The 27155-nt window shown below is 40.7% G+C and overlaps 1 protein-coding gene and 1 long non-coding RNA gene across 6 annotated transcripts; both read left to right on the forward strand.

Moving 5' to 3' along the window:
- The first annotated feature begins 268 nt into the window (after positions 1-268).
- On the forward strand, positions 269-26621 carry LOC131246094 (uncharacterized). 5 transcript variants are annotated; one of them, XR_009171158.1, is made up of 5 exons: positions 295-1071; positions 1175-1327; positions 2291-2496; positions 4407-4475; positions 26224-26436. XR_009171158.1 is itself a non-coding variant. In XM_058245964.1 (5 exons), the coding sequence occupies exons 2-5, from the start codon at positions 535-537 to the stop codon at positions 26432-26434; spliced, it is 1107 nt and encodes a 368-aa protein (XP_058101947.1). In that variant the 5' UTR covers positions 298-484; positions 519-534; the 3' UTR covers positions 26435-26621. The 5 variants fall into 5 exon arrangements, 3 of the variants coding, with proteins under 3 accessions (XP_058101948.1, XP_058101947.1, XP_058101946.1); XR_009171157.1 differs by lacking the exon at positions 4407-4475 and adding an exon at positions 19338-19409; XM_058245964.1 differs by lacking the exon at positions 4407-4475 and having other exon boundaries at positions 298-484; positions 519-1071; positions 26224-26621.
- LOC131246095 (uncharacterized) lies at positions 20133-25647 on the forward strand. The gene is made up of 2 exons (XR_009171159.1): positions 20133-21777; positions 21817-25647. It is a non-coding gene; the product is annotated as an uncharacterized LOC131246095 (long non-coding RNA).
- Positions 26622-27155: the final 534 nt, after the last annotated feature.

Raw genomic sequence — 27155 nt, forward strand, 5'->3', positions numbered from 1 at the left:
TCCCGCACATATGCACCATGGTGGTACGTGTGGCTTATACACAAGCTTTGCATATCAAGATTCTTTATTTCTTTATCGCAAGTGATCGATTCGCACCTGCTTTCTTAACAAAAAGGCAAAATAAGTATTTTGTCGTCGTTCGTAAGTTCAGAGACATGTTTTGGTAAATATATCAGGCTGAAGATATTTGTCCAAAAACAAGCCGGAGATTTCGATCATACTCCCAAGTTTAAAATTAGGGAGATTTTATTTATAATATCTCGAGAAAAACATCAAATCTCACGAGAAAATCTCGAGCCAAGAAATTCCGGGAGAAGGAGATTTTTCAAAGTGCGTAGATGCGTCTCCCTTGGAAGAAGCGCGCGTGGGCTAAGCGAACCTCTTATCTATTCCACTGGGAGTAAACATGTAGAGGAAAAAGATCTTTTGAAGTCGGACAGGTCAGGTAGAAGGGATCCCTTCTCTCTACCCTCCAAAGCCGCCAGTGGAGAGAGAGAGAGAGAGAGAGAGAGAGAGAGAGAGAGAGAGAGAGGCATGGCTCTTGTGGTAGGCAACGTGGCGTTGTTGATAGATCCGAGCTCTCCCAGGATCTCATTGCCCGATCGTAAGAATCGTCTTTCAACCCTCGACCTCGTCTCCAACTTCCCCAAGAAACTCAAAGACTCTATCCTCCTCATCAACACCTCTCCCACCCCTACCACTTGCCCTTCTCTCGATTTTGACACCACCGACAGCGGCAGGACCCCCCGCATCACTGGCTTCGGCAGACGCAGGCCCAATTCCAAGGCCAACGCCTTCGATTTCGGTTCCTCCAATGGTCTCGGCGGCGACACCAACACCACCAACAACAACAGCAACAACAGCAATGGTGACGAGGACGATGGTGGCAACGGCACCAGCAATAATGATTGGGAGCAGGAAATGCGGAAGAGGTTGAAAGAGATTGAAGAGATGAAAGAATTGGAGAAGAAGGCGGAGGAATTGCAGAGTGAAATGGCTGACCAAGACCAAGGAGATGATGAAGAAACAGAAGAGGAGAAGAAGAACAGGGTCCGAAGGGAGCTTGAGAAGGTTTGTTCATTGTTATACATATATGTATATATTCAATTCATGTATGTAAGGTGACTAAGCAAAAAAAAAAAAAAAACAAAAAAAAAACATGCCTCTTGTGTAGCTGGCCAAGGAGCAGGCGGAACGGAGGGAGATGGCTAAGTTGATGTTCGATTTGGGTCAGAAGGCATATGGGAAAGGCATGTATGGGCGGGCGATTGAGTTCTTGGAAGCTGCCCTCACTATCATTCCGAGGCCTACTCTCTTTGGTGGAGAGGTCATTGTTACTATCCCTATAGTTGAATTATTCTCATCATTTATTTCATGCTTGTCCTTGAAACCGTTTAGCTGCAGCCTGCTTTCTGCCTGTTCATCTGGTGGGACCCATGCTGTAAAACTATACTCCATCTGATGACCTTAACTATCTGGTTGTTAGTTAGGTCACTAATCATATATGGCAGGCATTTTGCATGGGAGTTTTTATTTTATTTTTTAAATTTTTTTATGGGGGGCATTGGACTGCTTAGCAGATGATGGTGCCTATCAAAGAAACCATTTTGCTTGACTGATCATTGCCTATTTCCTCTTAATCTGATTCAAGACTAGGAATAATTTACAATTAACTCAAGGCCTTTTCGGACATGGTTCTAAATATTATCCAAAACCAAGTCAACCTAGTTTCAATGGGTAAGCCATGCTCTGAAACTAGATCTCGTCAGAAAGTTCCATCCAACTCATAATGAATTAAGGTGAGTCATACAAGTTTTCATCTCCAGTTGAGCTACACTCCAAAATCGCTGTTTAAAAGCATTGAGTTTAGCTTGGAGGAGGGAACAACTTATCATATGAGGTTTTGTTTGGCAGCGTGGATTTTAAATCCTGTGGAATCGAGTGGATTTAGCATATCAGCTTTGAGGTGGGAGTGCAAGAAGGGGCTCTTTTGAGGGATTTTGATTCCTCTGAAATCCAAATCCCTCCAAATCCTTGCTAACAAATGACCCAAAAAGCAAAAAAAGAAATCCCTACAAATCCCTCTGAATCCATGCTGCCAAATGATCCCAAAAATGCATGGTTGGAAGACTGGTTTGACGACTGGTTTCATACTTGAGAAAGTGAGTGCAGATAATGTCCTCTCATTCAAGTGAATTGTGGATAGAGAGTAACAGAATGACAAACTGTAATACTAATTCTTCTCACCTTTATTTTATGCTAAGTCTGTGTTATATTTTGGGGTATTCAGATACAAATATGGCTTGCTATGGCTTATGAGGCAAACAATCGTCATAGCGATTGCATTGCCCTATACCAACAGTTGGAGAAGAAGCACCCTAGTGTCAGTATCCGACGCCAAGCTGCCAATCTCCGGTACATTTTGCAGGCACCCAAGCTCAAAATATCGGAGGATGAGATGGTTACAATACCTCTGATCGGTTCTAGTTATGACAGGTTCGTACCTATTCATTCAAAGACCTTTGTTTATTGTTGCTTTCTTGCTATTTAAAGCTGATGACAAATACTACTGCCTACTAGAGTCTGTTGGTATAGACAAACTGGAAAAAGATTCAACTGTAACATGTAATTGTGTTCTGGCAGCTCAAAGGACTAGTAAAATAGGGGGGAAAAAATGAAGAAAAGCTCCAAATAATTTTACTGAAAGTCTGTTTTTTTTTTTTTCCTTTCTTTTTTGAAGATTGCTGGAATTCATTAAAACGCCAGAAGGCCAAAAGAAAACAACAAACATAAAAAAACAACTAAACAAAAACAGAGAGAAAAACAGGAAAATGGAAGAAAAAGGAAAAATAACAAAAAGCAGAACAGAAAGAAAAGCCTAAACGACTATGAAAGTCTGGTTTTCTATCTCAATTTTTTCTAAGGATCGTGTCGGGGTATGAAAGGTAGGTGTTTTAATCTTTGTAAATGAGATAGATTTCTTAATGTCTACTCTCATTGTGATTAGGTTGGCAGAGATCCTTAGTCTGTTGTTCAGTTCTTTGTTATTTCATCAGCTTAATGGATTTTGTAATTTTTCCTCTCTCCGCATGCTAAAATCTGAGATATTATGTACCAAACCACCCTCCCTGTCCACCTGCAGTCCCCTTATCTATTTTCCTCTTAACAAACACCCTGTATATCCATAAATCAGCCAACTGCAACCCCCATATACTCGCCCTTCCAAACCCAAAATCCAGTTCCCAGATCACATTCAGTCCCTTTCCTGACAGAAAAATCCTATAAACCACACCTTGCACGCCTCAACCTACTGCCATTACAGCCCCAGTTACCAAACCGTACTCCACATTCAGCCACCATATTCAACTCTTAAGCCTTTTCCAGTCAACTGTATTCCCTTACACAAACCCACAACTGTAGCCTCCATCATACCCCCTATTCCACCCCAAAATTCTGGCAACCCCAACTTACTATCTTCAACTCCAACTTCTGTTTAAACCTTAACCTTAAACAGCCAACAGAACAACTTCCAGCTCTCTACTGTGCCTCAAATCTACTTACTGGAGCCCAAATTTTAACCCAATCAGTTTATCTACCTGTCCCTTAACTGGTACCAAATGCTGTCCTCAAACCTGTCTACCTTCCTAACATATTTGCCACTTTATCTGCCGACTCCTGGCCAGCCTAATTGCAGCCTAACATCAGTCATAAAACAGATCATTAATTGCCCCAAATTGTTGTAGATCAGCCCTTCTGCTGCTGAAATCTGTAGCCCATAACCTGTCCTTAAACTTGCCAATATTGTTTTTGTTGATATTCCTTGAGGGGTGGATATTCCAATGCTTCATACAGTTATTCCAATTTGGACTGTCATACACATTGTGATTGTCCTTCTCCATATTCTGATTTCAGCTTACTACCATTTATTGTGATACCCCATTCAGGTTACTGACATTATCAATGATCATATTGCAGACCCTTGGACAATCTACTTTGTGTATGGAAGATGCTAGGGTGCTTCCAATCTTCTTTTTCTTCTCTGGATGCTGTCATAATCTGACGTCTCGTCAATGCATTCATCTCATATTCTTTGTTTTCTTCTTCCAGGTTTAATCCCAACTCTACAGAAAAAAAAAAATAACGAATCACACACTAAACAATAGCAGTTCGACTAAATGGTCAATCAAATAGCTGGTCTCCATATCTCTGACTTCTCACACCACCCACCTTTTATTACTCAAACCCCTGCTCCTTCCTCTTCCTCCACCTCTTCACAATTGAAAATTCTCCAAGAGCATACATCTACGAAGTGTCCAATTCCACTGCACTTAAAACAAGTTGCTTTTCTGCTGTCTTGTCTTGATTGCCCTGTGGATACTGTCTTACCATTCTAATTGTTGTGGCAGATAGGAGGGTGTGATCCGCGTGGCCCTCATGTTGTTGTCTGCTTTTGTAGCTGTTGCAATGGTGGCATGGTGAGTTGCACATGGTACACTGTAACTGGATGAGGTGTGCGACATTGTAAATCCTCCTTGTTGCTGTTCATGTGCCATATTGGGTTGCTCATGTGATAGCAGAAGTTCCTCACTGTGCATGCCAAATAGGCAAATTTGAAGACTGCTTGAGTTTTTATTGGATCTTTAACACCAATTGAAAATGCCTCCTTGACAGTGTAGTTGATCCGACAACATGTACGCTATTGATGATCACATTGCAGATCCTTTCTTGACAATCCACTCGTATATGGAAGATAATAGTGTCTCTAATATTCTTTCTCTTCTTTGAATGCCACACTGGTATTTTTCCTCTTCTTTGAATGCTGCCATTATCCGATACACCAATAAACAATGTTCTGTCAGCGCATCAAGCTCATAGTCATTGTTTTCTTTTTCTATGTCACTTCCTTTTTGTTCAACTCCCATTCTTTCCTCTTCCTATTGTTTCACCTCTTGGCAAATTTGCAACTTCTTCAAAGGACATACAATTGTGAAGTGTCCTATTCTCCACACTTAAAAGCAGAGAGTGTGGTGCTGGTGTCTTGTCATGAGTGGTCAGTCAACAGTCTTGCAAAATTCCAATCACTGAGGCAGATAGTAGGGGTGTCCTGCATGTTGCTGTTTGCGTTTGTAACCATTGCAGATGCATGTTGAATCTCATATGCTACACTAGATGAGTTTCGCAACATTGCAAACCCCCTGGCTTGGGATATGCACACCGGGTTGTCCATGTGATAATGGAAGTCCCTCAATTTGTGTGCTAGATTGGCAGATTGGAGGCTGGTTGAGTTGGAGTTGAATCTCCAATGACAACTGGAATGTGTTCACCACAATGCTGTAAGGTCGAGCAGACAACATCTCCTTCGAAATCTAACATTGCGAAGACCTGCTCAGCAGCGGGAGATGATTTGATGATCTCTTTCAACAAGGTTGCCCAACTTGTGAAAAATGCTCCTTAATCTTCAACTGACAAATTCTATTGCCTGAGCAAAGAACGGTTCTTCAAATGGTTTCTCCATCTTGAACTGGTGGGTATTTTTTCACATAACTTTTCCTTTACCTCTTCCCAAGTATCGATGGGTGGTTTCCTATGTTTACATAAGAGGTCTTCTACATGTTGCTGCCACATGCATGCCGGCCATTTTTAACATTGCTTTTACAAAACCAATCCATTTTTTCATCCCACCTGCTATACTAACCAAAATAACCCACGTGCGTGTCAAACTTGCGAAAGATGTGAGACACCACTATTTGTACAGACCTTGACCTCGTTCTGAACCTCTATCCATGATGCCCCATGTTATAGCCCAAATGATGTTGAATAGGTACCATTAATTCCTGGTCTTCCTCCCTACTACATTCCTGTCCGTAACCATTCCCCTTAACCATATGATCTTCACAAGGTGTGGTTATCCTACTTGATAACTTAGGAGTATCCTCATCAATTTCCTCATTTGTTCCTCTAACCATATTAGGAATCTCTTGCATTTTTCTCTGTATTTGAGCAATCTTCAAGAGATTTGCATCTCTTTTAATAGGACTGTAATATTGGTTTAAGGTTGGTTTTCGAAGGTTGAGTCTTATAAGATGGGCTTAGGAAAATGAGCAATTCAAAAAGATTGGGAAATTAAGGTCTCAAAAGAAAAAGAAAGGGACTCGAAGTGAACTAGATGAGAATTTGAAAATTACCAGAGCGAGCTGGATCACAAGTATGCTTTGATACCAAGTTGGTGTGGGATGCATGTTTACAAAAAATTTCTCATTTTTTATAATGTTTGAATAGATTGAGTAAGCTTAAGATAACATTTGCACCCAAAAATTCCTTTCCAAAAGCCCACATTAATTTTGGAAACGAAATATATTCCCAGCCATGAGACAATGCAAGCCCTTAATTGTGTCACTTGGGGAAAACCCTAGATTAGAAGGGAAAACCAAGTAAGACTAGTTTACACATGATACGAAGAAATTTGCAAATGATGCATGGAATCTTGATTTGATGTTGTTCATCTTCAAAGTGTCTAGAGCATTGATTAGGATGGACCTTTCGTGAGCTTGAAAGATCTTTATAGCATTTGGCTTCTAGCCATTGGTGTTTGGGCATCTCGTATTGCCAGCTAGGGGTCATGATACTAGAGTAGTTTGCGCGTTATGTATCCAAAGAGACATAAGCTTCAGATAGCCACGTAGCTTGTGGTGTACATGTCTTGTATAACAACATGCGACAATTACTCCATCAGACAGTTCCTAAGCTGTTGTGGTTGAGACTTAGAATTTTGACGTCTCAATGGGTACAACATGCTAGGGTATTAGCTTTGCGGGAGGCTCATTGGTGACCATGGATGAAACTGATAGAGTATCAACCTTGTGTGAGGCTCATGGGTGACCTCAGAAAGTTGGTGTGAAGCCATTCCTTTGCTAAGAGACTGTTAGCGAGGTGAATGACACTTTGGTGCATAACTTCAAATGTGCTTGACACTGGAGAGTTGGGTACAATTGGTGTGAGGCTGACCTCCATGTGGCGCATCACGTAAATGGGCTAGTTCAGACAATTGGTGTGAAACCATTCTAATCTTACATGAGACGAGAAACTGTGTCGCACCACCGTCTCTTGGGCGGGGTACCTCTAAGAAATGTTTATAGGAAAATGAGTCCTTAGGAGTCCTCCATTCACACCTTCTGATGCAGGACCAATGCATGAGGCTAAATATTGAGATGAGATCATTCAGAAAATTAAATTAATTAATCAAAATCACAAAACATGCCAAAATCATCAAACATCTCAAGATTCCAATAAGAAACTACAAATAGTCTAGGCCAAAATTAACAAACAACGCCCTGCATGATCATTAAATACTTGAAACTAGGAGCTAATGGATGTAAGAACATCCAAATAGCATAAGAACAAGTCTATTTTAAAAAGGAAGACCTAATACTACCTAGGGCTTGCTCAATTGGTATGTAGGTAAACCTAGGGTTTAGGGAATTTGGGGAAATGATGAAATTTGGGTTTAATCGGCTTAACTAGCTAAGGTGTTTTATGGCTTTACATATTAATTGAAGGGAATTAGGGTCTTGGATGGTAGGATGTTAGGGATTTTAGGTTAATTAGAGAAATTAGGAATTTAGGGTTTGGGGGATTTGGGAAAACGGGAAATTAGGGAATCTAGGGTTAGGATTAGGGTTTAGGGTACGGGGTAAAGGGGTTTTGGTGTGATAGCAAAATGGAATCAAAGGGGGAAAGAAGGGGCTGTTGGACCAGCCTTGGGCTTCACACGTGTGGGGTTTGGGGCTAGGTTTTGGTTTCCCTAGGGTGGGGTTTTGATGAGGAAAGTTAAAGAATAGAATGGGGAAGGATTCTGGAAGGGTTTGGAAGTTTGGAAAGGTTGAAGATGAAAAGCTCAAAGGAATACATTGGATGGAGAAGATAAGCTACGGACGATAGTTGGAAGCTTCACACTCCCTTGATTGAATAAGGGCTTCGCATTGGATCTTCATTCCAAATCACTTGGAATAGGTCTTCACATCGCATGAAGAGGGAAAACAAAGAGTTTTTTTTTTGAAGAAAATAATCCATCATGAGAGGTCACATCCATCTCCCCCACGCCCCCTCTTTTATTGTCTTAACAACTTTCAAAAATTAAAAAAACATCCCTATGTAATGTACTTTTACTAAATTATTCCTATTCTAAAAAAATAACATAATACATCTCTCACAAATGGTCCAAAACATAAATCAAACTATAAAATAAATCCTAAGATAATCCTATGCCATCGAATGGCCTATGTATCATCCATTGGGCCCCACAAGTGGTCACGATCACGATCCAACGGTGATGATGGTCTCGATTGCGATCCAACGGTCAGAATGATATGTCAATGAAGATCAACGACCCGATGCTCTTTAGGAAGATGCTCATGAAGATCCAGGCCTAGCAGGCCCCATGTACGGGTCATCCAGCTATAAGGACACTTGTGCTCTCCTCTTCATCGCATACACTAGAATGGGTGGCGCGTAGATGTACTCATTAACTCCCCTCGGCTGAGAAGAGTTCGCCTCTGGCAAACAAACTCCTGTAATGCTCAAGGATGTCCGGGTCTAAACTCTGTAGCTCCGTCTCGGTGATCCACGTGCTGTCTAAAAGTGGCCTATTCCCACTTGAGGAATTTTTGAAATCCCCCATGGCTAGTGGAAACCGCTTGCTCATTTAGTATGTTTTTAATTTGTTCGCTTTGCGTAGGCAAGGATGATAAGGGTGGTAACGATTGGGACAATGGGTCAAGTAGAGGCCATGGGTTAGGGAGTAGGTCATGGTCGATGTGAGGGGTCTGAAAACAGGGTAGAAGGTAAAATAGCAGAACCCTTACATCGTACTAAATCTTCCACATTAAAAGTAGAAATAATTCCCATGGTAGGTAAAACGTCTACTACTTATGGACCAGGACTCAATTTCTTTAGTATTTTGTTTGGCCCTGCACTATGCACTTGCAATTTCTTAACGGCTTCCTATAAAAACCGTTCAGGCCTTGTACGAACCATAATGTAGTCTCCTACTTGGAATTCCTAAAATCTGCTATGAGAATAAGTGCTTTGTAATTTTCATTACTTAAATTAATTCACTTCCTGATCTCGCTATGCAAATCATATATGTGATGTGCAAGCTCATGTGCATACTTTGAGGGCCTATGGGACACTGATATAGGTATGAGATCTATAGGCTTCCTAGGTTTATAGCCATACACAACTTCAAATGGACTCATGCCTATGGACCTATTGATGAAACTGTTATATGCTAACTCAGCTATAGGCAAAACAACATCCCAAGTCCTAACGTGATCCCCCACAAGGCATCTAAGCAGATTTTCAAGACTCCTATTGATGACCTCAGTCTATCTATCTGTTTGAGGATGATATGCTGATGAGAATTGAAGCCTTGTCTCCATCATGTGTCATAGTGTCTTCCAAAAATATCTCATAAAGCGCACATCACAATCAAACACTATGGTCTTAAGTAGACCATGTAGGCGCACACCTTCCAAAAAAAAAGTTTAGCAATATTGGAGGTGTCCGACGTTTTTGAGCATGAAATAAAATGGGCCATTTTGGAAAAATGATCCACAACCACAAAGATGGAATCTTGTTTCTTGATCGTCTTTGGTAAACCTAACAGGAAATCCATACTGATATCTTGCCACAGAGCATGTGGCACTGGCAAAGGTGTATACAATTCTGTATTTTGCCTCTTTTGCTTCGCCAGTTGACAAGTCTTGCACTGCCTAATGATCTTAGCTACATCTCGCTTGAGACTTGGCTAGTAAAATCTATCTTCCACTAGGGCAATGGTTTTGCCCCTCCCAAAATGACCAGCTACTCCAGCATGAAGTTTCTAAACTATGAAATCACGGAGGGAAGTGCGGAGAATGCAGAGTCTGTCACCCTTAAATAGGAAGCCATCATTGTTGGCGAACTTACGGTTGTCTCTCAGTTGATCATTTCCGAGTGACGCATACAACCCTCCAAAATCTGGGCATATATGATACTCTTCTTTGAGTTGCTCAAATCCAGTTACTTTCACACTCATACTCTGAAGTAGTGCCACATGATGACTAAGGGCATCATCAAGTTTATTCTCAACCCTGGCCTTGTGTTTGAGAATGAAAGATTATTCCTGAAGAAATTGAACCCATTTAGCATGCCTAGCGATGGGGACATCTCGCGCACATGCACGCCCCCCCTACGTACGTACGCAAGGAGGAGGGCCCCACCATCGATCTGGATCGATGACGACGTTCAGGGAGGGCCTCCTAGTTAGATGACTGAGTTTTGATTCGTTAGAGTGGACTCGATAGTCATGTAAAGCCCACCATGGGTTCTCATGATCGTGACCCATTATTCTGATTAAGCTAATATTTTAGGTTTTGCTTATTATTGTTGTTAAGAGTTATCATGGACGATTTAGATTGCTTTGATTAGTTGTTATTTTTCATTACTTCATCGCCAAGTAGTAGGTCGCGCACATGGCGTGAGTTCAGGGTATAGGGTTTTATTATAAATAGGAACCCCTTGTAGTCTTTTGAATTATTGAAGATTAATAAAAAAATTCTGCGTTTTCCTACTCCTCTGAGTTCTTGAGTTGTGGAAATCCAATTGGGTGTGAAGCCCTCCTTTCATCGAAGGGCTAACTACCATGGTGCGAAGCCACATCTATCCCGATTCGCCCCCATCGTCTACCATCTCTATTTCTTATCTCCTACCACCATCCGTGCTTCAAATCTGTCTTTTATTGCAACGATTTTCCTCTTTATAGTAGAATTCCAGATTCTAGCCCTGCAGGAGGGTTGAAACTTCGGCGGAGCATCATGCACAGACCATGCATCTGATCGACACGAAACTTGGGGATTTTGAAGTCCTCCCCTAGCCGACCAGGGCCAAGGAGGCGCTTTCCGCGTTCAACGCCCCCTCGCTGGTGTGGCCAAGCCCCTGCGCACGTGCGTCAGGCCTGGCCCGCTGTCTGCACGCCTGGACTGTCGCCATGTTTAGATTTCCTACTTATTTCATCCCTCTCATACCTGTTTTCCATAACCCTAACCCTAGATTGCATTATTTTCAATTTGTTTGTCCCTTTTCTTACCCTAGGGTTCTCTGAACTGAAATTGGTGAATCCCTTGGATTAAGGACAGATTGCTATGCATGTCTGGATGAGTTTACTTCCTTTTGAGTATCGTTTGGCTTGTAATTTTTATTGATCCAGCCCTAAAATGTGTAGGCCTAGACCCGCACAAATTCCCCTTGCTTAAATGTTTGAACTTTTGTGTGGGATGTGGAAATTTTATGTAAATGTTTCTGAATTAGTTTGATGTAAAGCCTGAGATCTTGCATATCATAGTTAATTTTCATGTCCTGCATCACCTAGGGTTTAGTTTCTTATGGGAATTGAGGTAACGCAATGCCTTATGATTAGAGAATAAGACGAATTCTTGCGGTAATAAATAATGACGCCAATGGCGCAAAGATTGAACGACCGTATAGAACTCTTTGCTTTAAGTAGAGTACCGTTGTTTAGCTTCATTTATTTTCTCACTAAAATAAGCTATCGGATGTCCTTCTTGGCTTAGTACTCCACCTATATCTACTCTAGAGGTAGCACAAGCAGCCTCAAAGACTTTAGAAAAGTCAAAAAGGCTCATGACATGAGCCTCTATTATCTTGTCCTTAAATTTCCTTAAATGCTTTTGACGCGGCTTTAGTCCATTTGAATTCTCCCTTTTTTTAATGCAATCTATGATGGGAGCCATAACGAAACTAAAGCTTTTGAAGAACCACCTATAGAAGGTAGTTAAGCAGTGAAAGCTATGTACCTCATGAATGTTCCGCGGTTCAGGCCAACTCACAATGGCTTTAACCTTCTCAAGATCCCCAGACAGTCCCTTGGATGACATAACAAACACTAAGAAAACTTTATCTGTTAACATTTCTTAAAGTTGACATATAGCTTTTTGGTCCTAAGGATCCCACAAACTTGTCTCGAGTGGTTGAGATGTTGCTCCTTAGAGATAGATAAGAATATCGTCAAAGTATACCACTAGGAACTTCCCTATGAAATGTCTCAACACTTGGGTCATCACCCTCATGAATGTGCTTGGAGCGTTGGTTAAGCCGAAGGGCATGACTAACCACTCGTAAAGCCCATCTTTCGTTTTAAACGTTGTTTTCCACTCATCTCCTGGACGTATACAGATTTGGCGATGGCCACTTTTGAGATCAATCTTTGAAAAGATGGTGGCACTCACCATCATGTCTAGCGTGTCATTAAGACGCAGTATAGGGAACCGGTACATGATCATATTTTTGTTGATGGCTCCACTGTCCACACGCATGTGCCACGTGTTATCTTTTTGGGCGTGAAAAGGGCGGGCATGGCGCACGGGCTCATGCTTTCCTAAATGAATCCTTTCCTCATAAGCTCATCAACTCATTTCTTTAACTCCGCATGCTCTGTAGGATTCATTCGGTAATGCGGGAGGTTAGGTAGAGCTGACCCTGGGACGGTTAATGGCATGTTGTATGTCCCGCATAGGTGGGAGCTCATCCGGCAGGTCATCTGGAAAAACATCCTTGAATTCCTTCATCACCGGAATCACTTCATGTCAAGGTATTCCATGTCGATAACGGTGGTTGTAATGGTCACCACCATTACCGATACGGAGGCGTAACGATCGTTACTACCCCTATAACGGTTGGAAATTTTCTTTTGATTGAAAAATTCTGAAAAATATCTAAAAAATTAATAATAATGTAAATATTCCAAATATGTATTCATTTTTTAAAAGATGTTTACGGTAGTGTAATGGTTCACTTTGTGGTGAGAGTGTTGCATCGGGCTGTCTAGTGAATTAATGAACATGATTATATGTCTCTAATATTTACACATCACAATCAAGCATTAGTACTAAAACTTAGAAAAAGGTATAAATACTACTATATATTTTTTTAAAATTTTTATTTTTAAAAAAGGCCCTCAGAGCTTCTTCTTCTTCTTCTTCTTCTTCTTTTTACGACGAGAGGGTGTCCCCATCCCTTTAAGGCGAGACTATTCCCGCGCAATCACCCGTGAACCACGTGCATCGGGTAATCCACGGGGCCTTAGAGCTTCTATTCACTCAAATTACTTCAATATATGATTTTAATATTAAAAACTATAGTAAGAGTTGTCGAAATCTGTTGTAAAATGATCTAGGAGAGTTTTTGGAATCAAAAAAGTGAAAAAAATGAGGAGAAAAATGGATTTAAATAGAAAAAAAAGTGGCCATTTTTCAACCGTTATAGGGGTGATGGTTGTTATGCCACGTAACGGCTGATACGGTCCTAAAAAACCAACTGCCCCGTTTCACCCCCATACCGCATAATGATCATAGCCGTTACATATACGTATCGGCGTTTACGAGCGTATCGTAACGGATATGGAACACCTTGCTTCACATGGCAACTTTTCCTCAACCTGAGGCGTAACTTTCCTAGCCACAAAGGCATACACCTCGAAGTTAGTTGTAGTCTCTTTCTCAAACTCTTTTGCGTTAATACTATACAAAGACTTGGGCTGGGGTTTCTTCACATCCTTCCAATCACCTCTCTTAACATCTTCTTTCTTTTCTGGAGTGCTCTTGGGTGGGAGAGGATTCAAGATAATCCTCTTGCCTTCATACACGAATGAACATGTATTCGAGTGACCGAATAGTGTTGCGTCCCTATCATACAACCAAGGCTTATCCAAGATGATATGGCTGGCATCCATAGGCACAACATCACAACGCAACGTGTCTTTATAAGATCCAAATTGGATATGAATGAGACATTGCTGGGACACTGGAATGGAGGATGTGTCAACCCAAGCAACACGATAAGGTTGTGGATGGGAAACGAGCAGAAGCTGAGCCAAGCCACTGTGCTTGTTGAGACCACGTTGGTGCAGTTGCCGCCATCTATAATCACTTTGCAACTCTTATCCCCACACTTGACATAAGTATGGAAGATGGCGGTTGTACGCTAATCATCACTGTCTTTGGCCTGTGTTAAGGCGTATCTCACTACTCCGATTGGCGTGGTCTTAGTCTCCTCAGCATCTTCGTCACTTACACTAGTCACGTCAGGCTAATAAACTTCCTCTTCATAGTTGCCCTATTCATTTTCCTTATCCTCACATTCACCAATCATGAAGGACTTGTTCCTCCCTTTTGAGGGACATTGATGCGCAAAATGACCGACCCCTTGGCAATTGAAGCACCGCACTGGTTCACCTCCCCTAAAGCTAACACTTGCTATCCCTTTTCCCTTAAGAACTCTAGGGTTGGATTGAGAACCAATTTGGGACTTGGATCGATTCCCAACGTTAGACGTAGTCCCTTGAGGAATAGTCTTAACATTTGAATCTTGAGAGTTAAATTGCCTTCCAACTTGTGGTTTGAGGTAGTACTCGAGGTCTTGCATCACTTGGTACATGTGCTTCAAGGTGCCAATGTCATGAGAGAAGACTTCTCGTTGGATCTCGAATTGGAGGCCCATTTTAAATGTGGACAACGTGATCATTAGGTCCTCTTCAATGTTACATCGCATCATGTATTCCTTGAATTTGGCTATGTATTTTGACACGGTCATGGATCCTTGGTGAAGGGATTGACACTGGTCTAGGAGCCTCTGGCGGTAAGAGAGAGATACTTTTCCCTAAGTAATTCTTTCATCTCTACCTAGTGTGTGACTGGGGTATCTCCAGACCTCAATCTTACGCTCTATGTTGGTCCCAAAAAGTTTAGCCTGGCCCAGCAACTTCATCTTGGCAAACCTCACACGACGGACATCTGACATATCATGCCACTCAAAATAGTGGTCCATGTTCGCCATCCAGTTAAGGAATGCCTTGAGATCCAGGCGACCATCAAACTAGGTGCTTCAACCTTCACACTCTTCATAACATGTGCATCTGGGTCATGGCGCTTCTCACGATGTGGTTGCACGTGTGCTATACAGCGACCAACACTTTAGCCACACTACATCGAAGTGGTTTTGCTCACAATGAGTGTAGGCTTTGCACCAACTGGAGACAGTATGTGAGAAGTGGCTTTCTGCTAAAGGAAATCATATCTCACGCTAATTGATGGAAGTCTCGCACCAATGCTTGATTGTTTGTGCGAAAGGACTTCTTCGTCATCTTCGTTCGTGTAGAGATGGCCTCGCGCTAACTCTTGGTTGTTTGTGTGGGTTGAACTTGTGCTGAGGTTTTGATGCTTGTTAAAATGGATCTCGCACCAATGCTTGGTTGTTTGCCTGAGCTCGAGAATGCGGTCTCATGCCATCCCTTGGATGTTTGCACGAATCGGACTTGGTGATTTTTCCCATGGCAACAATGCACTAAAGTGCTGATGGATAGATGTGTTGGATTTCAAAAATGTTTTGGAGGGTAATTGTACCTAAAATTCGAGAGATAAACTCACCCATATTTGAAGAAAAGAATGATAAAATTCTTGGGGAACAATAATGGTTTTATTGATCAAAGGATCGGTTAAAAGGCCAAAGAATAACAAATTGGCCCAAGAGACACTAGAGATATCACAATCGCGAAGAGCGGTTGAGATCGAAGCCCATTCCCTTACATCCGGCTTAGTCCTAATAAAAACCCCGATGTGCTCCCACAAAGATTGTGGAAGCATCGGTTGTTCCTTTCCTCCCATAGTGCGTAAAGGCCAACCAATTATGCCAACCTCCTACCCCTCTAGACTGCATCTACTATCCTCTAATCCAATTCACACATATTTGTTTTCCACAAGGACACCAATTGTGCCTTACATCGCTTGCACGGATATCCCTGATTTGGACTTATTTTAGGAGGCAACCTTATCTTCTCATCTTCCAACTTAAGATCTTCATCAACCACCTTATTTGCCCCTCTCCCTGCTTCTGGACGAAGCTCTTACCTCATAATTAATAGAACATTCAAGACCCTTCAATTCTCTCCTCCCTTTGGGAGACCTTAAGCTTCTTAGTTGTTTGATTGCCTAGGCTTTCTTGAATTCTCCTCTTCCACAAGTTGAAAAAGGGCAATATAATATTCTTGCAATCCCCAAATGTAACCCCTACCATGCTTCCAACGTGCCCCAAAGCTTCTTGAATAATTTTATACCTTTTACCATGGAAACGTCACCCCCACTTCCCCTACCTAGATTTAAAGTCACTGCTTCCTAAGTCGAGAGGATCTAGTTATCATCCACTCTGCTTCCAATAAAAATTGGTCACGGGGAAATGTCCAGAGTTTAAAAGACAAGCTCCTCATCCGCGAGAGCCAGCTCTGACAACTCTCCAAGCTCCCATCATAGGAATCAACACAAACAGAGATGTGGTCCCATCTCCATTGTGTCGTGTAGGCTAGAGAGTTGTAGCAGGATTTGTTGTGGGAGGGATTGGAAGGAAAGAAGTTCCATTTGTTGAAATGGGCCTCCTCATTAAAGAAATTTAAGGATTGTAATTTTACTTTTCTTTTGAGGTTGTAAATGTGGGGTTGTTTTCCCTTACACCACCTCGAAGCACTTTATGAATAAAATTTTGTTTTTGCCTTTCAGGAAAAAGAAACCTTAATTTAGGAAAATGTCAAATAGGCCCTTAGTTTCATTGTGAAATCCACTTAGAGGAATTTCATCTTTCTTTCTACACTATTATTGGGTGGGACCGAGTTCGAGGAGCGTTGTAGCTCTACCTTAAGGTCTCAAATCCCACAACATGGCTTCAATGCCAAGAGGATCTCCCATCATCAAAACCCACGACAACATAACTAAACCCTTTGCCTTTATTACCTTTCCTATGGAAGTTGCATTCCAAAAGATGTCTTGTTACTGCTAATTGTTAAACCTCTAGACTCGAATCCTTCCACCCATTGTTTTAACTATTGACGATATTGGTCGATATATCCCACGATATATCTTGTATCCCACCTGTGCGATACGAAACACACAAGTAATGTTGATATATATCACATGTTCGATCCGGGGAGCATTTTCAATTTTGGATCCATTTTTTTGGTTGAAATTATGTTAAATCAATGTCATATGCTTATAAATCCATTGGTTCTTCATGTTTTGCATGAAAAATCATGGAGAACTTTGATTTCGATATCCATTGGTTGTTCATGTTCTTCATTTTTTTTTTTTGAAAATTTCCTTCAACCGGCTATCAATTGAGACTAATTTCAAAACATTTAGGAGTATTTGATTAAATGATCATCACATACACTCTAATTTTGAAATATGAGTGTAGGTGGTCCGATTTGGGGAAAATTGGGAAAATTTTGAATATTTCCCAATTTCTCCCAAATTGGTTGCAATGTTGCACTCTAAGCATAAAATCAAGCATTAAGGGATGATCTACTGATTTGTTAAGTCCTTGTCAATTTTTGAAAAATAAAAATCATTTTTTAATTATAAATTATATATATATATATATATATTTGAAATTTCCCTTCGACTAACTATCAATTGAGACTAATTTCGAAGTATTTAGGAGTGTTTGATGAAATGATCATCACATACACTCTAAATGTTATAAATTCAATTTGAACATAGTTGCATTAGTTAGTCAGACAACACATTACTTGGGACCTTATACAAAGGAAACCTATTATGTGCACTTATTTTTTGAGATGTTATGATTTAAAAGTGTGTATTAAGGGTTATTTATTTATTTATTTATTTTTATTTTTTATTTTTTAGTTTCATTGAAAAATTCAACCATTTTCCCAATGTTTCCCCATGTTTCCCAAAAAGTGCAATAAATTACTGGATACAAACAATATATCCCGTGCGATAGTTGATATGTATATGTATCCCAAGGATGCGATACATTACACGATACTGATATTTCGAACACTACTTCCACCAACCTATTACTTGGCATTCACCCCTTCTCTAGTCTCGTTGACCAACAACAAACGATAATAATGTAAACCAAGGAACCCCTTGCTCTATATTGGCTGTAATCTATTTATAACAAGTTCAAAGTAATGAAAATATATCTATAACATGTGTGAAAGGAAGGCGCCAAACAATCCTTTCTAAATTCTTTCCATTTTCATGCCCTTCCTTTGATCTCTCCTTTAGTAGCAAAATTTTGTTAACCATAAAAAGAGAAAGATAAAGGAAAAGGTGCAAAAGGGTATGGGCTTAATGCTGGCACATGAGCATGAGTTACAGTTGTCGGGAACTCATCTAAACAAGCTATTCACACTCTTGTAACTGCAGCCTTGTCATCATCATTATAGACTTGTTCCAATGATTTGGGGTGACTTTAGAAATGTTCTACTTGCCAATGATTCCATCAAGATTCAAAATAGGAACTCTCATGATTGGTTGTCAATAGTTCAACAACCCACCTCCTTGATATTGACCTTCCTACTTACCCATTATGGGAAACTTGGATAAAACCCAATTTGCCTCTAGCTCCAGAGTCGATTTGGTTACTGTGAGCCCTCTCTAGGGGGACAATTTGGGATCAAGTCTTGCTGATGATGGGTTCTCATTACGAAACCCAACCAAAAAAAAAAAGGAAACCTAATCCAATATAGTTGATTGTTGACTACGTTTCTTCTGATTGTTACCTTAACCCTTCCCAGCATGCATGCCTTCAATGATGCCAATATTCCTCCTCAGCGCCCACCCCATCACCTAACTATACACTCTATGATATTCTTTCTCTATATCTATAGAGACAATAATGGATTCTTCCTTTTCACTTTATACTTTTCCATTAAATATGTAAGAACATAGCTTGTTTGTTGATATCCTTGACGTGAGGCTAAAATACCTTGTTTGTTGATATCCTTGACATGAAGCCAAAATGCTTCTTTGAAATCCTTGTCTTTACTCCCCATCCTCCTATAGAGCTTCATAGTTTGACTCGTGTGTCTGATCCCCTGATACTGATTGTCATAAGTTTGGACCCCTAATAGCTGGTGCAACTTTGTTCACCTCCTTTGTTCTTGTAAACTAGTTATGTCAATATTTCTTCCCTAATTAACATTTTCTTGACCTGCTCAAATTTGTGAAAGGAATACTTTTTTTTTTTTTTTTTTAAAAAGAAAAAGAAATCTCATTTGCACAAAACTTTTACATGGGGGCCATCCCGCTGCGAATTGCGCTTTAGACTTACACTCCAGCTCCCGTTTCCTAGATGTTTATACTAGCTAAGGCTGCATTTGGATGCACAAGCAGATTTGCTTGTGAAAATTCATTTTAATAAGAGGAATTGCCAAAAAACTATTGATGTTCCCAAGTATTTGTGCTGAGTAAATGGCCTTCAATTTGCAGTTAGGTTAATTTTCCAACTTGAAAGCAATGGAATTGCAGTTTGGAGCCCTGACCCCCAATACTAATGCCATGGTAAGGAAATCACAGATTGGTTATTTGCAATTTATTGGACCAATGACACAAAATTCAAACTGATCTGCATGTAGACACCATAAAGAAATATACTAAGAATTGGAAGAATTCAAGACGGCATCATCTAAGTCAACTGGATTGCTTAGATGCAAGGTTGGCTTCAAGCATGGCAATTTGTTAGCTTGTTATTCATACTTAATTTTAAGAGGCAACATATTTGATCTCTGCTAGATCAGATTGTTTGAGATAAATTGAAGGTACTCAAGATTAGCCTCTTCAGATATGAACTTTGCATGCATATTGTCAGCAAAAATAAATTGTGGCATTCTCAAAAGTTTTGCTTTCATTTCTTAATATGGAGAGCCGCCAGTTGGTGGGTACCATTATTTTGCAGATTCATTGTGTTTTGCACCAAATATTGCAATATTTTGACCTTTAGAGGGAGGTAGAAGTTCATCATTGTCATCCAAGCCTTGTCCCCAACTAATTGGGGTCAGCTACATGAATCCCTTTTAAAGGGAGGTAAGAAGTTGGACTACTTTAATATTCCACTATCGAAATGCTGCATGAGATGACACACGGGCCATTCCAAGTTTAAGTGATAAGGGTTGATGTTAGGTGGGCAACTTGTCATTAAACTCATACCAAGAAATCATGAGAGTTCCTATTTCTTATTTATTTATTTATTTATTTTATTTTATTTTTATTTTATTTTATTTTTTTTTTCGAAAAGGCAACACACACACACACCCCCACACCCACACACACCCATCATGGGAGCTTCCCATCAGGTTGAGCTTTGTCGGCCCCACTAAAATCTATTTCAGACATCTACCCCATCAATCAGATGCACACTTGCATGGTGGGCCACGGGCCTAAAAATCAGGCCAATGAATGACTTAGGTGGGCCACACCATAGACAACAGTTGAGAGTAGATACCCACCCATTGAAACCTTCATGATCAATGGGGTCCACTAAGATGTGGATCAGACATCCAGCCCATCCATTGTGTGTGTGTGTGTGTGTGTGTTTCTTAGGCACTGATGCCCAAGAGCACATTCTTTGTGTGGGCGGAAATGGTTGTGGATAATATGCACTGCCTCCCTCTCTGCTAAACAGAGGGCCATAATCCTAGAATTTGCTGTGATTGCCGATTGGGACTGAAATGCCATCAACACAGATGCGGCCTCATCTAAGAGTAACCCATTGATCCCAACATCCACTAAAAATCTGTCCTTTGCCAATGAGAAGCACTCTTTTAGAGGAATTGGCATTACTTTCGTACTTCCCCAGCCATTGCCTCCGATTACCCTTAAAAGTTGACATCGGCAAACAGCTTCCCAATATATGAGATTGCTCATAATTCCCCGACGAATTTTCTCAATTGATGCTTCTAGTCCTTTGAAAATGCAAGCATTTGTTTCGGCCCAAATCTCCCAGAAAACTGAGAACGGAGTGACTGACCACGGAATTTTGCCCTTATTTTAAACCGCCAACCTTCCCAGCTGTATTTCTCGTCAAGCAACTTATCCTTGAAGACCCATGAAACTCCAAAGGATGGTAGATTTATAGACCAAACTGATATTGCACAGGGTTATTTTAGGAGAAGATGAGACACTGATTCTTCATTATGCTTACACAGCATGCAGTTATTTCAGAACTTGAAACCACTTTTTTGAAGCTGATCTTGAGTTAGGATAGATTGCAGCCCTCGGATCGGGAGAGGTTATCAGCCAGGCAGGTCAGGTGGACAGTAATCCAGAGGCTTTGACAGATCTATGGGTAGCCCAAATGGTCATCCCCTTGGCAGTTGAAGATTGGGAAGTGTATATGGGAGAAGGGGTAGGGAACGCTGAACATTTAAACGTAGCAATCGATACTTTATCTTTGTGGAACCCACAGACCGGAAAGGTTTCTATGGCACAGGGGATGGCACGTATCAGGAAGGTAATGTTGGAGATGGCATGTTTGGTGGGTATCACATTTGATGATAGGCCAGAGGATTATGTGGCCCTATTTGAATTTGTTGAAGAGGGAGGTAGATACCGATGCAAGATATAAATGATGATAGCAATAGAGAAAGGCTGAGATCGGAATTTTGAAGTGTCAACGAGTTGCGGCAGATTGCAGAAATGTCTAACAAAGGGAAAATGGATGAAACAATGAAGATAGCAAGCTGGGATGTAAGGGATCTGGGGTGTGTGCAAAAAAGAATCCAAGTCAGGGATATGTGCAAAAGGTGCAAAATTCAGATGGTGGCGTTCCACGAAACTAAGTTGCAAGGAACAGATCAGGCCATCGTGAAATCGCTATGGTGGGGTAAACAGACTGAATGGAAAGCTCTCGATGTGAATGTGGCAGCAGGTAGTATTCTGGTTATTTGGAATTCAGGTTTATGGAAGAAAGGATTCTTGGAAGGGTCAATTTTCTGTATCTCTGTTACTAAGAGACATCTCAACAGGTTTTCGATGGGTATTCACGGTGGTGTAGGGTCTGAACAGGCTGAATCTAAGATCACAATTTTGGGATGAGTTAGATGCTTGTCATAATAGGTGGCTTTTGCCGTGGTGTGTGGGAGGTGACTTTAATGTCATTCGATTTGTGTATGAAAATCGAACGGGGAAAGAATAACCCGAAGCATGAATTGTTTTTTTCGGAATGGATTGTAAAGAATAAGATGGTTAATTTACCAATGGGAAGACTGAAGTTTACATGGTTAAATGGGCAAGCTAAATTGATCAAATAAAAGTTAGACCATTTCTTATTGTCATTGGATTGGGTGGAAGAATTTTCATTAGTGCATCAAAGAGGTTTTGCCAAGACCAATATCCGACCATTGTTCAATCATGTTAGAATTGGATGAGGAGGATTGGCACCCTTGCCCATTCAGATTTGAGCTCGCATGGTTAGAAATAGAAGGTTTCTCGGAAAAGGTGATTGAATGGTGGTCTTCCTTTTCGGTTCAAGGAAAAGCAGGATTTGTGTTGTTCCAAAAACTCAAGATGTTAAAAAGAAAATAAATGAATGGAGAAAAGAGTGCTTAGGGATCTGAGTGGAAGAAACATAAAAATGCTGCAAGACATTCAGTTTTTTTTATTTAAAAGAAGCAGGAGAGTTATCGGAAGAGGAGAGGGCATGGTGGGAGGTACATAGGCAAAGTATAATGTGAAACTAAGAGAGGATGAAATAAAACGGAGGTAAAGATCAATGGCTCTATGGTTAAAAGAGGGAGATAAGAACAAGGAAGTTTTTTCATGCGATGGCAGGTGCTTGAGCTAGGACGAATAAAATCAAGACACTTATGGTGGAGGGGCAAATAGTCAATGATAAAGCGAATGTGTGCAACTCCATAATTAATTTTTATACAGATCTTTTGTCGAAGGAAGATTGGAGAAGATCATCTATGGACAATCTCATTTTCGGTTCAATTTCTAAAGAGTCTATGGATTTGTTAGAGAAAGCTTTCTAGATGGAAGAAATCGTGAGCACAATCAAAGAGTTGGGAAGTTATAAAGCTCCGGGGCTAGATGGTTTTCTGATAGTGTTCTTTCAAAAGTTTTGGGAGCTAGTCAAGTCGGATGTGGTGGCATTTATCAATGAATTCCACGAGAAAGGAACCATAGCATCGGAGTTAGGGGCTACGTTCATAGTAATGATTCCAAAAACAGAAGAGGCCGAGAGTTTTAAAGACTTTAGGCTTATAAGTCTCATGGGAAGTCCATACAAAATTCTGTCAAAAGTATTAACTCCTAGATTTCGAGCGACTATTGGAGAAATTATTTCTTTAAACCAAGGGGCATTTGTGGAAGGGAGACAAATAGTGGTCAGTGTATTAGTGGCACAAGAATGCATTGACTTGTGTGTTAGAAAAGGGTCGAAAGACATAATATGCAAGCAAGATATTGAAAAAACTTATAATCACATAGATTGGGACTTCTTGGATTACATGTTGGGTACGGTAGGCTGCGGATTGATGTGGTGGTCTTGGATTCCATTATGTGTAAATTTTGCAAGATTCTCGGTTTTGGTAAATGGATCTCCGAATGGCTTCTTTGCACCTTCTAGAGGGTTGAGATAAGGAGATCCTCTCTTCCCATATTTGTTTCTGGTGGTAATGGATGCGTTTAGTAGAATTATCGACAAAGGGGTAGTGGGGGGCTTGGTGAAGGGATTTTGGGTGGATAGTTTGGAATTTCAAGGGTCATGTTTACAGGATGTAGATGATATGCTATCATTGTGTGAGGCGGATGAAGAATTTGTTGATCGGGTTTGAAAGTAAACATCAGAAAAAGTGAGGTATTGGGAGCGGGCATTCCTAAGGAGGAGGCGGGGAAATTCGTGACTATTTTTGGCTGTGAGAGGGTTCCTTTCCTTATCATGGGCTCACACCGAGTATTGGGAGGCCGTCGAAACAACTATGGTATAAGGTGATAGAATGCTTTGAAAGAAAGTTGTCCCAATGGAAGAATAGGCTTTTATATCTAGGTGGAAGGCTAACTTTGATCAAATCAGCAATGTCTAACCTTCCAGTATAATTTATGTTGTTATTCAAGTGTCCGAAATTAGTATTGAATAAGTTGGAGAAAATTAGGTGAGGTTTTTTTGTGGAAAGGAGTGGAAGAAAAACAAAAAAGTTATCTCTAATAAAATGGGAGGATGTATGTAAATCGTGGGATCAAGGGAGAGCTGGTTTAAGAAATTTGAAAATTATGAATTTGTCTTTGTTGGGAAAAATGGGTATGGAGGTTTGTAGCGGAAGAGGGGTCAATATGGTGAGAGGTGGTAGCGAGGAAGTATGGGGTGGAAGAAAGGGGCAGCTGGATGAAATCATCATCATTGTACAGGGCATTCTTTATATGGAAATCGGTGGTGTCATTAAAAGATGAAGTTTAGGATGGAATAGGATTTTCATTGGGGGACGGGAGGAGCATTAGATTTTGGGAGGATCTGTGGGTGGGTGACCAGAAACTGAAGTTTTCCCACACTTGGTGGGGTTGGCATTAGAGGCCGATTTGACAGTGGATGGATGTTTTTCAAGGAGAAGAAGCGATATGGGCTCCACTTTGTAGAAGGAATCGAAGCAGAGGTTGAAGAGTTTATTAGTCTTCTTGGTCTGCTAATCCAAAATGCATCCAGTAGTTTCAGAGCTGGACTCGATGAAATTGTTAAAAGACAGATGTGGAAAATTTTCAGTTTTAACTCCTACAATTGTTCAAGTGGGGGAGCTAACAGAGTGGGGGTTAGTCCAACAACTTTCGTATGGCGATATGGTGCTCTTCCAAAGTTATCAGCTTTCGCTTGGTTAGTGAGTAAAAAGGAGGTGTTAACAGTTGACAATCTTTGTAAGAGAATGATTATTCTCCTGAATAGTTGCTTGATGTGTTATCAAGATGAGAAATTGGTGGATCATCTCCTTTATACATTGTTCTTTTGTTAAGAGGATGTGGAATTGTTTCTTCAGCCTATTCGGGGTATATAGGTGATGCCAAAATCCATAGATCTTTTATTCTCCATGTGGCATGAAGGATGTAATGGGAAGGTGAGGAAAAAAGTTTGGGGCATGTGTTTACTAGCGGGTTTATGGTTCCTATGGTTAGAAAGGAATGATTGATGCTTCAAAAATCGAAAGGGGAAGTCTTAGAAGTGTTTAATAGGTCTTAAGCACATGTAATAGAATGGGCGATTGTAGCAAAGATTAAAGTCCAATTTCCGGATAATTGGTTGGAGTTGTTTCTTTTTCGAGCATCTTTGTAAATATTTTGGCTGCAGCCTTACATCAATAAAATTATCATCGTTTCAAAAAAAAAGTTGGGATTTGTTCTTGGATTGCTGTCCATATGAATGCTGAAGTCCTAGGCAGAATTGCTACCTTCCAAATGTTGACTAGAAAGGCATTTGAGGGGGTTTTTGAAACTTATTTGAAGTAAGATTTACCAGAAAGGATCTGGAGGCCAATGTCTTCCAGATTTTTGTATCTTCCTCATTCGAGAAGAGACCTTGAAGGTCTCTTAGATTTGCATCATTTTAGTAATTTGGGCTATTTCACCATCCTCCGGATCTCTTCTAAATCTGATGTCCCACACCACCTTCCCATTATGAACCATTGCACACTCTTTCACCAGTCTGCCTCTATGTCGATTATTCTGTAGAGGCTGGGGAATGCTGTGGCGAGAGATTTGTTCCCAATTCGTTCGTCTTCCCATAGGCGAATGTTTTCACCCCCCTTTTTTTTTAAAATCTGAAAATGAAGGCCTGCTTTGAGTGTTGCACCCTATATCTTGCTACTGTCCCCCATACTGCAGATCCCCCTCTGTACTCTCAGAAGATGCTGCTGAATGCTTACAGTTAGGCTCCCAGCCCATGTTTTCTGTCCCATATTTGTCCAACATCATACTTCTCCAAGGAGCATGCTTTTCAGTAGCGATCGGGTAGAGATCCATGCGTCTAAAGAACACACCTGCAATACCAAATCCGTTCTCTACGTGACCTATAAGATGGAGAAGAGGTTCTTGGGAAGATCAAAGAACTTGTTCTTTCTGTGTAAGGAATTCCTCCAACCATGAGGTGCTTATGGATCAGTAACATACAGGGGCACCTGCCCAGAAAACAAAGCAGCTAATGTTACACATTCTACAGTGCCGATCCAGATACATCTACGCTGCGCCACATGATTTTGGCCTTTCCATTCCTCTTGAACATAGTTCACCCTTCAAGTTTGATTTACGTATGCTACAAGTTTTGGTTTGTATGCTGTGGTTGCTCAAAGTAGTTTTTGTTGGTAAGAGTGATGTCAGGGGCACGGTTGATTGGCAGGTATGCAGGATCATGGAGTGATAAATACAAGGATCAGGATCAACCGAGAAGTGGGGTGGTAACGACAAACCAGCTTCCTTCAAGTAGGGACTACTTGGGTGATTTCTTGGTATGGCGTCCCCCGAGTGGGTGGGAAAAAAACCAGGTGTTTTGGCTTGCTCTGATCTTTTGGTTGGGCTTGGTCAGTGTTGCCGTCTTCCTTCAAAGATAGATCAAACATTTGAATGTGATTGCTCCTGCGTCTCACATGTTTATATTATATGTATGCATGCTTGTTTCATGATTTAGGTTGTCCATATTATATGTTTTCTTGGTAAAGCAAAGCATGATATATCACACACCTTGATGTCCTTTGTAAATTATAAAATTGCCCAAGGGATGATGTTTCATTTCTTTCATGATGATTTTCTGTGTATTGTATGATGGATTAATGATGGGATTTGGGGATGATGATGATGATGAACAAAGAAAGATGAGAAGTTGACTTTTAAAAAAAGATGGAAATCCAGAGGCAACATGGCACAGATGAACAGCATCCTTGTTCATTAATGTTAAGCAGTAGTATGGCTTCCTTGTTTGCCATGGTATAAAATCAGCACTAAAATGTTAAATCTTGGATCCATAATGAAGATTCAATCGGTTCATGCTTGGATCATGTGAATCCCTTCTTTAGAAGAGTTGGTTTTGTTGCTATGTCTTTGCTTGGGAGGGATCTTCAGAAAGGGGACTTTGAAGCCGGCCTGGTATGGATAGAAGGGTGACTGACAACAATAACCCAAGCTTTGCTCACAAAATTTAAAAAAGAAAAGAAAAATAAATTCCTTTGGTATCACACCCTGGAAATCTGACATCTGGCCTGGCCCAAAATTGCACTTAAAAGATCTGCTCTTATTTTGCCCATTGACTGCAGAACGTTTATCTTCTCATCTGTG

The sequence above is a fragment of the Magnolia sinica genome, chromosome 5, assembly GCF_029962835.1.
Source record: "Magnolia sinica isolate HGM2019 chromosome 5, MsV1, whole genome shotgun sequence".
Lineage (NCBI taxonomy): Eukaryota > Viridiplantae > Streptophyta > Magnoliopsida > Magnoliales > Magnoliaceae > Magnolia > Magnolia sinica.

Coding starts and splice junctions, on each gene's coding strand:
- LOC131246094 (XM_058245964.1), top strand. CDS start 535: ATGGCTCTTGTGGTAGGCAACGTGGCGTTGTTGATAGATCCGAGCTCT. Junction 1,072..1,174: donor TCCGAAGGGAGCTTGAGAAG/GTTTGTTCATTG, acceptor CCTCTTGTGTAG/CTGGCCAAGGAGCAGGCGGA. Junction 2,497..26,223: donor ATCGGTTCTAGTTATGACAG/GTTCGTACCTAT, acceptor GTTGATTGGCAG/GTATGCAGGATCATGGAGTG.